The sequence below is a fragment of the Kryptolebias marmoratus genome, linkage group LG2 (assembly GCF_001649575.2).
Source record: "Kryptolebias marmoratus isolate JLee-2015 linkage group LG2, ASM164957v2, whole genome shotgun sequence".
Taxonomy (NCBI): Eukaryota; Metazoa; Chordata; class Actinopteri; order Cyprinodontiformes; family Rivulidae; genus Kryptolebias; species Kryptolebias marmoratus.
The window spans coordinates 30,214,127-30,225,365 of NC_051431.1; the positions used below are offsets into that span (position 1 = coordinate 30,214,127).

The 11,239-nt window shown below is 38.6% G+C and overlaps 2 protein-coding genes across 6 annotated transcripts in view; both read right to left on the reverse strand.

Moving 5' to 3' along the window:
• The window catches only part of gkup (glucuronokinase with putative uridyl pyrophosphorylase), a 26,128-nt gene extending 23,013 nt beyond the window's left edge, over nucleotides 1-3,115 (reverse strand). Inside the window, exons 1-6 of one of the 4 annotated variants that reach the window (XM_017433832.3) lie at nucleotides 2,994-3,115; nucleotides 2,652-2,784; nucleotides 1,629-1,735; nucleotides 902-946; nucleotides 661-814; nucleotides 504-575 (exon numbers count right to left, since the gene is read on the reverse strand). In XM_017433832.3, the coding sequence (XP_017289321.1) occupies nucleotides 504-575; nucleotides 661-814; nucleotides 902-946; nucleotides 1,629-1,735; nucleotides 2,652-2,708 (435 nt within the window). In that variant the 5' untranslated portion in view covers nucleotides 2,709-2,784; nucleotides 2,994-3,115. Of the gene's footprint in view, nucleotides 1-503; nucleotides 576-660; nucleotides 815-901; nucleotides 947-1,599; nucleotides 1,738-2,651; nucleotides 2,826-2,993 lie in introns of those variants that run through there. The other 3 variants (XM_017433831.3, XM_017433833.3, XM_025010006.2) reach the window with 3 other exon arrangements.
• Nucleotides 3,116-3,828: 713 nt separating this feature from the next.
• Nucleotides 3,829-11,239, reverse strand: part of usf1 (upstream transcription factor 1) — a 13,150-nt gene continuing 5,739 nt past the window's right edge. For both annotated transcript variants that reach the window (XM_017433842.3, XM_017433841.3), the window contains 6 exons: nucleotides 8,813-8,966; nucleotides 8,176-8,263; nucleotides 7,981-8,039; nucleotides 6,704-6,798; nucleotides 6,440-6,568; nucleotides 3,829-4,503 (listed from right to left, as the gene is read on the reverse strand). In XM_017433842.3, the coding sequence (XP_017289331.1) occupies nucleotides 4,414-4,503; nucleotides 6,440-6,568; nucleotides 6,704-6,798; nucleotides 7,981-8,039; nucleotides 8,176-8,263; nucleotides 8,813-8,966 (615 nt within the window). In that variant the 3' untranslated portion in view covers nucleotides 3,829-4,413. The remainder of the gene's footprint in view (nucleotides 4,504-6,439; nucleotides 6,569-6,703; nucleotides 6,799-7,980; nucleotides 8,040-8,175; nucleotides 8,264-8,812; nucleotides 8,967-11,239) is intronic.

The window sequence follows — 11,239 nt, forward strand, 5'->3', positions numbered from 1 at the left end:
CCCAACAAGACTCTCAGACAGAGGCTGGTCCACCCTAAGGACAAAACACCCAAACCCAAGCTGAGCGGAGTTATGTATGCAGTTCAGTGCAGCGAAGAATGTTCAGACCTTTATATTGGAGAGACCAAACAACCTCTCCACAGACGCATGGCTCAACACAGGAGAGCCACCTCTTCGGGACAGGACTCAGCGGTTCACCTACAACATTTGTGTCCATTTGGCTTCCAGTTTAAAGTAACATGACAAAGTGGCAGCTATGTCAAATTCAGTATGAACAAAGAGCTTGATTACAACAGCTTTACAAATTATGATGCATCCAAATTTGAATTATGTTTTTAAATTGGAAAGTTAATTTTTCTTCAAATGCTCTGGCCACACCTGAAAATAAGGAAAAACTAAACTGACAGGGGTGCTAAGTGTCTGTAAATTATACACAACAGAGCCACTTGAGCCAACAAAGTCCAATACGTTCAAACACGAGTGGAAACTTTTCAGAATCTTACCTTTGACCTGAAAAAGCGAATAACTTGAGAAATGTCAAAATTCTGGTCTGCACACAGCATGTCTCCAGCAATCTGCATATACAGAGAAGTAACCCTTAGCAGTTGTTTAACTTACCAAATCTTGAAAATTCATTAACCACAGACAAGTTAAACATACCACGACAACGTCATCATGCAGCTTTCGACTCTGTATGACAAGTTCCAGGTCAGCTATAGCCCCGAGCTGGTCATCTAACGTGGTGCTGCCATCATTCACTACATTTTCCACCGGGAAGTCATTAGCTGTTGCCCAGCGCTCATAGTGCTTATACCTAATCAGACGAGATTTAAAGCTGCTCTGAAAGCAAGTTGTGGTGAAAATAAATCTAGATCAACAACAGCTGAGCAATGCAACTCACTTGTCTGCATTGGTAACCAGATACACCGCAGTGAAGATCTGTCGCCTGGAGAGACGAAGTGCAAGTTGCATGAGAAAACTAGACAAATTGCATTTTCTGTGAAAATAGTGTGAATCATGAGCCAAAAGCAAAAAAAAAGCTAAACACTAGCTAAAGCCTAAAAGAAGCAAAATGTAGCTGCTAGCTAAAGGTAGAAAAATGCTAGTTAAAAGCAGAAAAATGTTACTAAAAAGTAGGTAAAGGCTAGCTAAAACCTAAACAAGCAAAATAGTAGTTAAAAATTAAAAAATAACAAAAAGCTAACTAAAAGCTAGTATCAAAAAGGCTAGCTAAGAGTAAAACACTGCCTAAAAGCTAAAAAAAGCAAAAGTAGCAAAACAGTAGCTAAAAGATGCAAAAGGCTAGCCAAAAGCTAAAAGTAGCAGATCAGTACCGAAAAATTGATAAAAAGAATAAAAAGCCTAAAATAGAGCAAGTATGCTGAAGTAAATTTCAAAGCTAACAATGTTTTTGAGGAATTTTAAAGATCTTAAAAAGTTACAAAACCCAAAAGTCAAAGCTCCCATCTGCTGAATGAGCTAAACGTTATGATACATTAATAGCTAAAATATCACAAAGTCACAGAATATCACAGAATTTGTTAGATTGCCAAAAAATTTAAGTGAAAATAAAAAAATTAGGACCAGCAGACATCAAACCTGCTTGTGTTTGGACCAGCTGAACTCACATGTTGACAGTTTCCCACCAAAAGTCAAGAATCTTCTTTCCACCAATCCCAGGGAGCAAGGCCTTCGGTACTCCAGTCAGGTGGTTGTATAATCCCGTGTCATCATTCTGTGTGAAAAACAAAAAAAAAGGAGTCGGGGGTTCTTTTTGTTTATTTTCTCATTTTCCCATTTTTAGTCCTGATATAGTATCTGACTTTTTTAAGTCATCTTGATTCAAGATGGCTGCCACAACCAACTGACTTAAGGAAAGACAAAAATGGCTGTAACTCGTACTGATATTGGCCTAAAAATTGGTGTGGTTCTGATTGGTTGGTAAACTGATTCCTAACACATATGATCTTAGTAAACCGGCCTCCTCATACAAGGACATGGCATTGAAAAAATACACAGCAAACAAAAGTTTGGGTCTCAGGAGTAGCAGAATAGCTGTAAAATTAAGTGAATTTTAGCCATTTCTGTGCTTTTAAGGACAGTTGGCTGTGGGGGGCCATCCTAAACTGGATGTGCTCCAAAGGTTAATCTGTTGAGGAGCTCCAGCTAATGAATATTTCCTGACAACTTCATTCAAACCTGCTCAGTGGTTCATGAGATGATTTGCGAACACAGATTTTGCAGTCTGTTAGTGCTCAGAATATTGTGACGTCACTAAAAACGGTTCCGTTATGTCCTTTCGCGGCACCCGTAGTGCGCTTCAATCAGTATTTGTGTGCAGCTAAACACAGGAGCGTTTACTTGAACTATGTAAATATTGACACTTGAATTAATTTCAAGTAATGTGATTTTAAAATGTCTGGCTGTGTTTTCATGAATCCTATTTTCACGATTGTTCTGTTAATGTTTACCATGTTTTTAATACAGAAAAAAAGTAAAAATCTAAGGATCTAAGCCAAAGATGCAACAACAATCCAACAAGCATCAACAAAAGCCCGAAGAGATTGCAACATTATTCTGCAAGGCATTAGTTGTTGCTCAATAACATATGTGAACTTTGCACCACTTGTTGTTCAGGAACATATAGTTACCTTAATTTGTGTCTCTAAAACCGTGCCGTGCCCGGCTACCAGCAGTATACAGATCATCTGCGGTCCTCGTTTGTCCTAGTGTGGCTGTAATATGAAGATGTGGGCTGCTCCAGCTCGAAAAGACTCGCCGTATCTGCAGGTATTTGGATAAACGTAAAATTCACAACTCATACGGGCCAACTTCCGAAAGGACCCTTCAAAGTAAAAGATTTAATCGCACACGTGCAGTTCATCCTTTGGCCGGACAAGACAAAAACCAATCGGCATAGATTGTAATGCTAATATATTATATATACTTTTACATACATATGTTATACTATTATATGTCGATGATAAATATACCAATTCTTGATCATGGGTGTAACTTCCGGTATGGTAGCTGAAGTAGAAGTAAATAATCCTTTCTCCGTGGGTAGTCCTCAAGAACGTTAAGAACATTAATTTTCATTTTGCGAAACTTCTACGGTTTTCACTGCACTTATAAAACTGTCTCTTTTGAGCTGTCTTCTGGTATTTGTTTTGTTCGTGGCTGTAAATGCAACCGGAAGAAACTGAACTTCAAAATAAGAGCGTATTGTACGTTCATTGGGGAAAGAAAGGGACGTTCCTGTGACTAGCTCTTCAGTTTGTTAAATACAAACAATCAATCAAGACGAATGTGGTAAAAAAAAAGAAACTACATATGAAGAGACCTCCAAAACCTCTGTATGTGTTCATTTTTTAATAAGTAGCCATCAGATGAATTTATGACAGCTGTTGTCAAAACACTGCAGAGAAGACCAAACTGATGGACAACTGGAGGTTTTCCACAGCTTTTAAAAATTTTAATCCACTATTTATTTAATTATTATTATTCCAGTGATGCTTAGTTTTGCTGCACAACTAAACACATTTTGAGAATTATTGAAATTCCCCACTTTTTCCCAGGGGATGATACAGATATTAGAGCTTTTTACTCATCACTTTATTCATTGCACTCCTCAAACGTTGAGGGGACAAGTATGATTAAAATATCTTGTTTGAGGAGTAACAGGTAATGTTCCTAAATATTTTGCTCCACTACTATGCTGAGCATTTGCTACAAAACAAAATGCAGTGACTGGAAGTAGGTCCCATAATTCATGCAAGGCATCATGAGCAGAATAAGGTGAATAAATCTTGACCAACAGGTACAGTATATCGTTTGACATTTTTTATTAAAAAGACATACATAAGATTCCAATAATGCAAAGCTTTATTGTGATTACATTGTTGCAATGTAATTAGTGTCCCAAGAGGCTTTGTGAAACAAAACAAAGGAAAAAAACCCATGATGATAAACTTGGCATCAAACGTCAAAATCACACTAATAAAAGATGACAGTATAAGGATACAACATTGAAACCAAATAACCACCTGACATTAAAAACAAAGTAAGTCAAAGTTTAAGTAAAAGAACTGACTGACTTAGAGCTTAATATACTGGAGATTAATGAACAATCAGTTTGTGAAAGAAGGCATTTAATGAGGGTTTTGCTAAATCTGCCTGCACATGTCATTTTTCTTTTTAAGACCTATCATGTTAAACAACTCTGTTGCAATTACAAGATAGATGACTTAAATGCTGTAAAGCGTCGACACAAACTGAGTCCAAGGAAGTTGGTTTGAATCCTTATGACAATATTTCAACAATTAGTCCCATTTTGTGCATGCTCTATGACAAGAAGCACATTTCAAGTGGTTTTCTGAAGCTGTCTTTTAACTTCTGCTTGCAACAGGCTCCTTACTGAGTGTCTTTGCTGGATGATCCCACAATGCCATGCTGTCGCAAAAGATTTCTTAGAATCTGGTTCTTGGATTTCCAGTCTTCCACCTGTGCAAAAAGACAATAAAGTGGAAATGCAGTAAACTGACATCGCCACTTTTGTTCCGTGCATCCTGCAAACTTTCATAGACAATATATTAATGGGCAGTGGTGACCGGGTCTGTGTGTGATTCCAGATATCAAACTAATCCAGACATCAATCAAGTCCAATTCACTGGACCCACAACTCCCAAAAGATGGGAAATAAAAAATCTGCAGTTTGTTGTCTTGTATGTCCAAAAGGCGCAGCCGGAGCGCACCAGGACAGAGGCAATTATTTGGGGTCCTTTTTAATACATTCTTAAACTTAAACTATTAAACTAAATGACAGGCAAAAATGCGGCTCTGAGGCTATATGTCTCTCCTTAGTCCCTCTGGAGCAGGGGTGGGCAACCCTGGTCCTCGAGGGCCACTATCCTGCATGTTTTACTTGTTTCCCTGCTCCAACACACCTGATTCAGTGGTTAAATCACCTCTTCATGTTCTGCAGAAGCCTGTTAATGACACACTGATTCAAATCAGGTGTGTTGGAGCAGAGAAACAAGTAAAACATGCAGGATAGTGGCCCTCGAGGACCAGGGTTGCCCACCCCTGCTCTAGAGTAATTTTCTGTAGCATTAACCAAACACAATATGGGGAGGAATTATATTAGTATTATATTATAATATTATAAGAATATAATGATATTTTATTAATAGAAAATAAAGTTTTCTTGTTTAATTTTATGCAAACTTATAAATACAATTTTGGTAACAAAATAATACCTATAACACAAGAAGCAAAACTTAAAGATCTCTTTAAGTAGCTACAGAGTCACTGCAGGACACTAGTTCGTGCCCTGCCCAAGGACACTTTGGCACAGTGCAGAAGCTGGGGATCAAAGCCCTGATCCTCAGATTGGAGGGTGACCTCACTACCACTGGGCCAAAGATTATTCTAATATATATATATTAGAATTATTTAAAACCAGTTATATCCCCTGGTAACTCCAATTAATCTAGAGTGTTTTCTGTAGATTCATCACTAAAAATCAAATGAAAAATCAAATTAAATTCCAGTTCACGAGGCAACACAATAGTAACAAGTGGTGCGCCGACGTTCCCCGTAGCTGAGGGTCTCGAATAGTAAATGTTTTTAGTTTTAGAGATGAGTGTTCTTCTCAACTTGAATTGAACAGGGGATATAAATGTACATCCTTTAGTGTAAGTATAATTTGATTCCAAAAACTAAAGCTCCAAGAAAGACAGTCAAACAGGCTGCATGCACTCCCAAGGCACCTGATGGTGTTCAGCTGCACGGACGTGTTTGTGTCTTTCAAATCGACTGAAACTAAGTTTAGAGACATTTTTTCACAAGGGTTAAAGTCTAACATTACATCTTTGCTGATAAATATTTGGAGAGAGAATATGGAGGGGTGGGCAATTATTGTAGTTATAATTCTCTGTCTGAGACAGGGCAAAGAGACGTGTCCTGGTGATCAAAAGGAGCAATTTTGTCTGCTACTAGGCGGTCACCCCAATCATTTCAGGAAACTATGCTTTCTAGTTTTTATTTTGCTTTAAAGTTAAAGCAAGTATATATATATATGCCTAGACGCTCGTTTATTTTTCAAATTATCCGGCTCACAATGTTTACTTGTATACAGCAATGGCCATCTTGGATTTTGATGTGGCAACCGTACTTATGCCTAGACACATCCACACACCAAAATGGAAGTCGGTACGTTGTTTATTTTTTTAATTATCCAGCTCATAAGATGAACAGGGTGGACCGTCAGATGAGAGTTTATATGTAAGTTCCCTCTTCACATTGTGACTGGGGACAAAAATGACCAAGGGGATAAATACTTTTGTAACCCACTATACACAAATCATTGTCCAAAAAGTAAAAAAATAAGTGCTTTATGTTTAAGATAATGTTGAAAACACACCACATGCTGACATACTTCCTGTCTGAGTAGCTGGTTATCGACTCGCAGACGATCCACAATGCTGATATCTTCCCCTAACTTCATATTGCTTTGTCGCAGTTCTTTGATGTACTCACAGGCCTTTGATAGGATCCCTCCTTTACTCTGAAACAGAACACATGCAAGAGATTTTTAAAAATGATAGCCATACAAATAAATATGATCAGTTTTAAGATAAATGCACTAGCATATTGTGAAATGGAGTCAGTACTCACCCTAGAGAGCTGAATTAACACTTACCTGCCCTGTTTTGGTGTAGTCAACATTGCACTCTGGAATGGTTTTTGAAAGTTGCACAATCCAGTTGTTTATCTTGTCCCTACGCCTGCGCTCAACTGTAGGGAATTTATTTTACAAATGTTTAGACATGAGCACAGTGTAAAGGCTCTGTCATACTCCTTAAGAATTCAAGAAGTCGGTTCGCAGTCAAATGATTGCAAGATGTTCGTTTTGGCACACACCTTTCATCGTCCACAAGACAGTCCACAACTCCCAGGAAGCTTCTCCCTCTTCCTACAGCGTTAAAATGGGTTTCTCAACCCTTCTGTCTTTGTTTTAGTGGAACAGTCTTAAAGACGGCTATATTTCTAGCAGCCTCAACCAGCTGCTTCTCAGTGGAGCAGCAGAAGCAAAGTGACTCCATTAAAGCTCACCGACTTTTCCACATAAACACGCCCACAACAACTTCTGACCAATCACACAATATTTGGCGCAAAACCCGTGAGAAAAATTTGGCCAGAGCCTTTTGTCGTGAAGTGGCAAACGAAGTTGCTTTGAGAACAAAATGATAAATTTCTGTCACGCAACATCATGAATGAGAGCCGACTTCGTGACTTCTCATGGAAAATGACAACAGCTTAAGTCAGCCTGCAGTGTGACCACGTTTTGAAAAGCCAAGTTTTAAAAATCATGACCTATTTTTGGATATGTTGCTTGCAAAGCTGTTTTGTAGTTCATGCACTATGATTTTAGACCAATAGTCAATTCTACCACTTTATTTTAACTGGTTTAATTTTTTTCTGTCACGCATATTAAGCTAAAAACAAATGTGCAATTCAAATCAAAACCTGAACATGCTGTAATACACCCTGATCATCTCAAGAGTAATGCATCTTATCTACTTCCAACAAGCAGCACCTTCAACTTTCTGTCAGGTGTCGGCTCAGCCTGCATTCAGCCGTGGCACAACACCGTTACTTAGAAGTGTTACTAATTTAAACCTATGAATTTTGCAGATCTTTACTGTTAAAAAAATTATGATATCATAATCAAAATGACAGATTACAGTTCAAAAATATTTTAAGAGAGATCTCATAAATCAGAGTCTTTAGGACTTTGGCAGGGCAGTGCGTTCTGCTGATGCAGCAGCATTGATTCAATGCTTGAAAGATGCTTTCTTTGTCAGCTTTAATAGCATTATTCACAGTCGCATTAAGGTTTTGTCCAAAACTAGACAACATGCTGGACATGAGTAAAAGTTTCAAAAACAAATTTTCGTGCTGATTATGAACACTAACCTTCATTGTGCTGAGCTCGCCGTTTATCATCTCTGGAAGCCCGAGGAGCGTCCTGCTTTCTACAGAACAGAACAATGATAACAAGTTCCCTCAACTTTCAGTGACAGAAAATATTTTATGAAGATAAGATTCAATGCGTTCAAATAAAATGAAATAAAACTCTGTTAGTCGTTGATTTAATTCGGAAGTAATTACGTTATATATGGCTCAGTTCGAGGTGCAATTGTCCTCTGACTGGACCCTGTCAAAACTTCCTGGGGTGACATCATCACATACAGCTGACCTGTAAAACAAAAGTCACAATAATCTGTGGTGAAATCCTCTCATTCTCCATCCTTTAGGATTTCACTCATTTGTACTCATAATTATTGCTGTAACTCAGTTTAGATAAAGGCATCACTGATTATACAGGACTGAAAAAAGTATTCATACCCCTTAAACCTTTCCACATTTTGTCACATTAGAATCACAAAGTTCAAAGTATTTTAAGGAAATTTTATGTGATGAACCAACACAAAGTAGTGCATAGTTGCAAAGTTGAATGAAAATTATTCAGTGTGCATTTTTTAAAACAAACAAAAATCTGTCATTTTAATTTTAAATCAGAATTTACCATGTTTCTTCCACTTCACAGTTATGTACTACTTTGTGTCACATAAAATCCCAGTAAAATAATATGAAGTTTGTGGTTGTAACATGACAAAATTTTGACAATTTCAAAGTGGTGTTTAAAGGCACAGTTACAACAAAGTACCATAGCAGGTAAATAAGGTTTTGATCATGCACGACTCAACACAGCCATGTACCAAGCTTTAAACAGGGCAGTAATTACCTGTGGGAGTGGTCTGTCCCAGCAGTGTATCCGACGGCTGCACTGTGGTCACCATGGTGCCAGCTGTGGCATCTGCAATGGAAGTGGGGTAATAGGCATACTGAGCCTCAGTGCTGCTGTCCCCCTCTAACTCCTCTGATTGAGAGATAACAGCCTAAAACAGCATAAAAAGTTGTTTTAAAAAAAGGTGACGGAAAGAAGGTAAAGATGAAGAAGGGCAATTTAAAAAGCACTGTATGAGTTAATATCTAAAGAGGAAACACAATCAGTAAAACATTTTTAATACAGGAATTTTATCTTTTTAACCTTGTTTAAGTGTGGGCTGTTCACTATTTGTTTCTAGCATTTTAGACACAATCATTGAAGTTTATATTGTTGAACAAAACTTATTCAGGCTAACATTGTTCTGGCTTTAGTATGTGCTCATGCTTGATTAGCATTTTTCTAATTTTCTTGTGTCTGCAGTTAGGGGGCACAGTAGCTACTAAGCTAACAGCTGAGTGTTTAACAGATTCAACACCTTCTCCAAAAAGAAAACAGACAAATGAACAACTAAACCCCACAGACTGGACCCCCCTGATTTTTTCTATAATGAAGCAAAAAATATAATACATACAAAAATATATTGTATATATTATATATTATATACTCACACCTAGGGACAAAATAAGGTTGTGTATATGTGATCCAAATACAATCCAAGCAGCAACAAGACTTTATTTTGAGATAGTTTTTTCAATTAAGATATATGCAGAAGTTTGCTGCTGTCGGGATTGACCCATATGAGGTGGAAAAAAGAGGAAATGTCGGACGAGCCCAACAATTTGCCATCCATCTTGTACTAAGACATTTTTAATTATTTAGTGCAGGGTTTCCCCCAGCATATTATAAGCCTGGTGGGCCGCCAGGCTAAGCTCCGCTTGTTTATTATAAATACGTCATTTTTTTATACACGTTTTTTTTTCCCACTCGCTCCACCAAAATCGCTACCTTTATCTACCTCACCGCGCGAGGGTGCGTGCGCCAACAGTGATGCAATCACGCTGTCCCCGCCCCTGCGAAGGTCCCGGGCGGTGTCTCGCCATGCACCTTTTTGTAACTTGGACCGCGCGCTGCGCTCCGTTCAAAATGGACAATTTTGCTGCTCTAGCGGAGCTGGTTGGCCTGTATCACCATTTGTATGATCCCTCTGTGAGAGATCACAAAGATAATTAAACGGCTCAAAAACCACGAGAGAAGATTACTGTTGCAACTGATAAAAAGGAGTGTTTTTAGAAATATTAGTCCTACAACTACAGCAAATGAATCAATGAAAGTCAAACTGAATGCTTTAAGTTTAAACATCCTCTCTGTATCACAGCAAGAAAAAAACAGTTCTTCCACCTGAATACGTGCAGCCATATTTGATGTGACAACCATCTGCTCTCTTTTTTACCATTTTTCCACTGGTTATGTAGCGTACTGCCCTCTGTCTTTTGGAGAATACTGCACCCACGTATGTGCCTCCACCGCGCGCTCAGGTCCGCTGTTAGCGGAGCCCTGTGGGACTCTAATGAGCCCTGAGGCAGAGCCGCCTTCAGCTACAGCTGGAGTTAGCAGGTCGCTGGAGCCACAGCAATAAACATCGAACGAGCGGGTTTAACCAAAAATGGTTAACAGTAAATTGATGCTATTAAATTCAGCATTAGATATGCACAGTACAGTACAGCATGTCTCTATTTTTCAGAGTTCTCTGTTGTTTTTCATTGGCCTGGAAGTGAGACGTGTGTTGGTGCTTTGTTTGCACTTTTTCATTTATGTTAATTTAATTTATTTGTAAATGTGACTTAAATTAGGAACAATCAATTAGTAATTCATTTAATTGTATTTTTGTTTGAAAAAGTATTTCAAAAGTGCCTTTTTGAAAAACTAATTGTGTAAATATTGGGCACAAATATCTTACAGTATCAAATAATAAATAGCCATATTTTCAACTTTAATCTTTTTTTTTTTTACTAAATCACGGTTGGCCGGCAAACGGCCACCTGCCACCGGGCTTAGCCTCTTTTCTGGGGGAAACCCTGTAGTGTACACGAAGAGTGCCTACACCATTGGAGGAGCTATGTGGCCTGAAAGCAATGGATTCAAACAATCAGCGTTTCAACAGATTTGTAAAGGATGTCCGAACTCTCCATGTTAATAACAAAGTTCTGTTGACACTGGCGGCGCCAGGGGGGCGCTAGGGGGTGCTATAGCTCCCCCTGGAAAAGTCATAGCACCCCCGTAGCACCCCCTAGCAAAGGCATAACCGGGGTATGTGTGGGACATGTCCCCCACTTCCCTTATGTATGCCCTATATCCCCCGCACTTTTTCCAGCCGTTGCAATTGTTTAATTCGTTGTTAACATGTGGGGATGTGTTTTTCCGAGCCGTCTTTAAACGCACCAT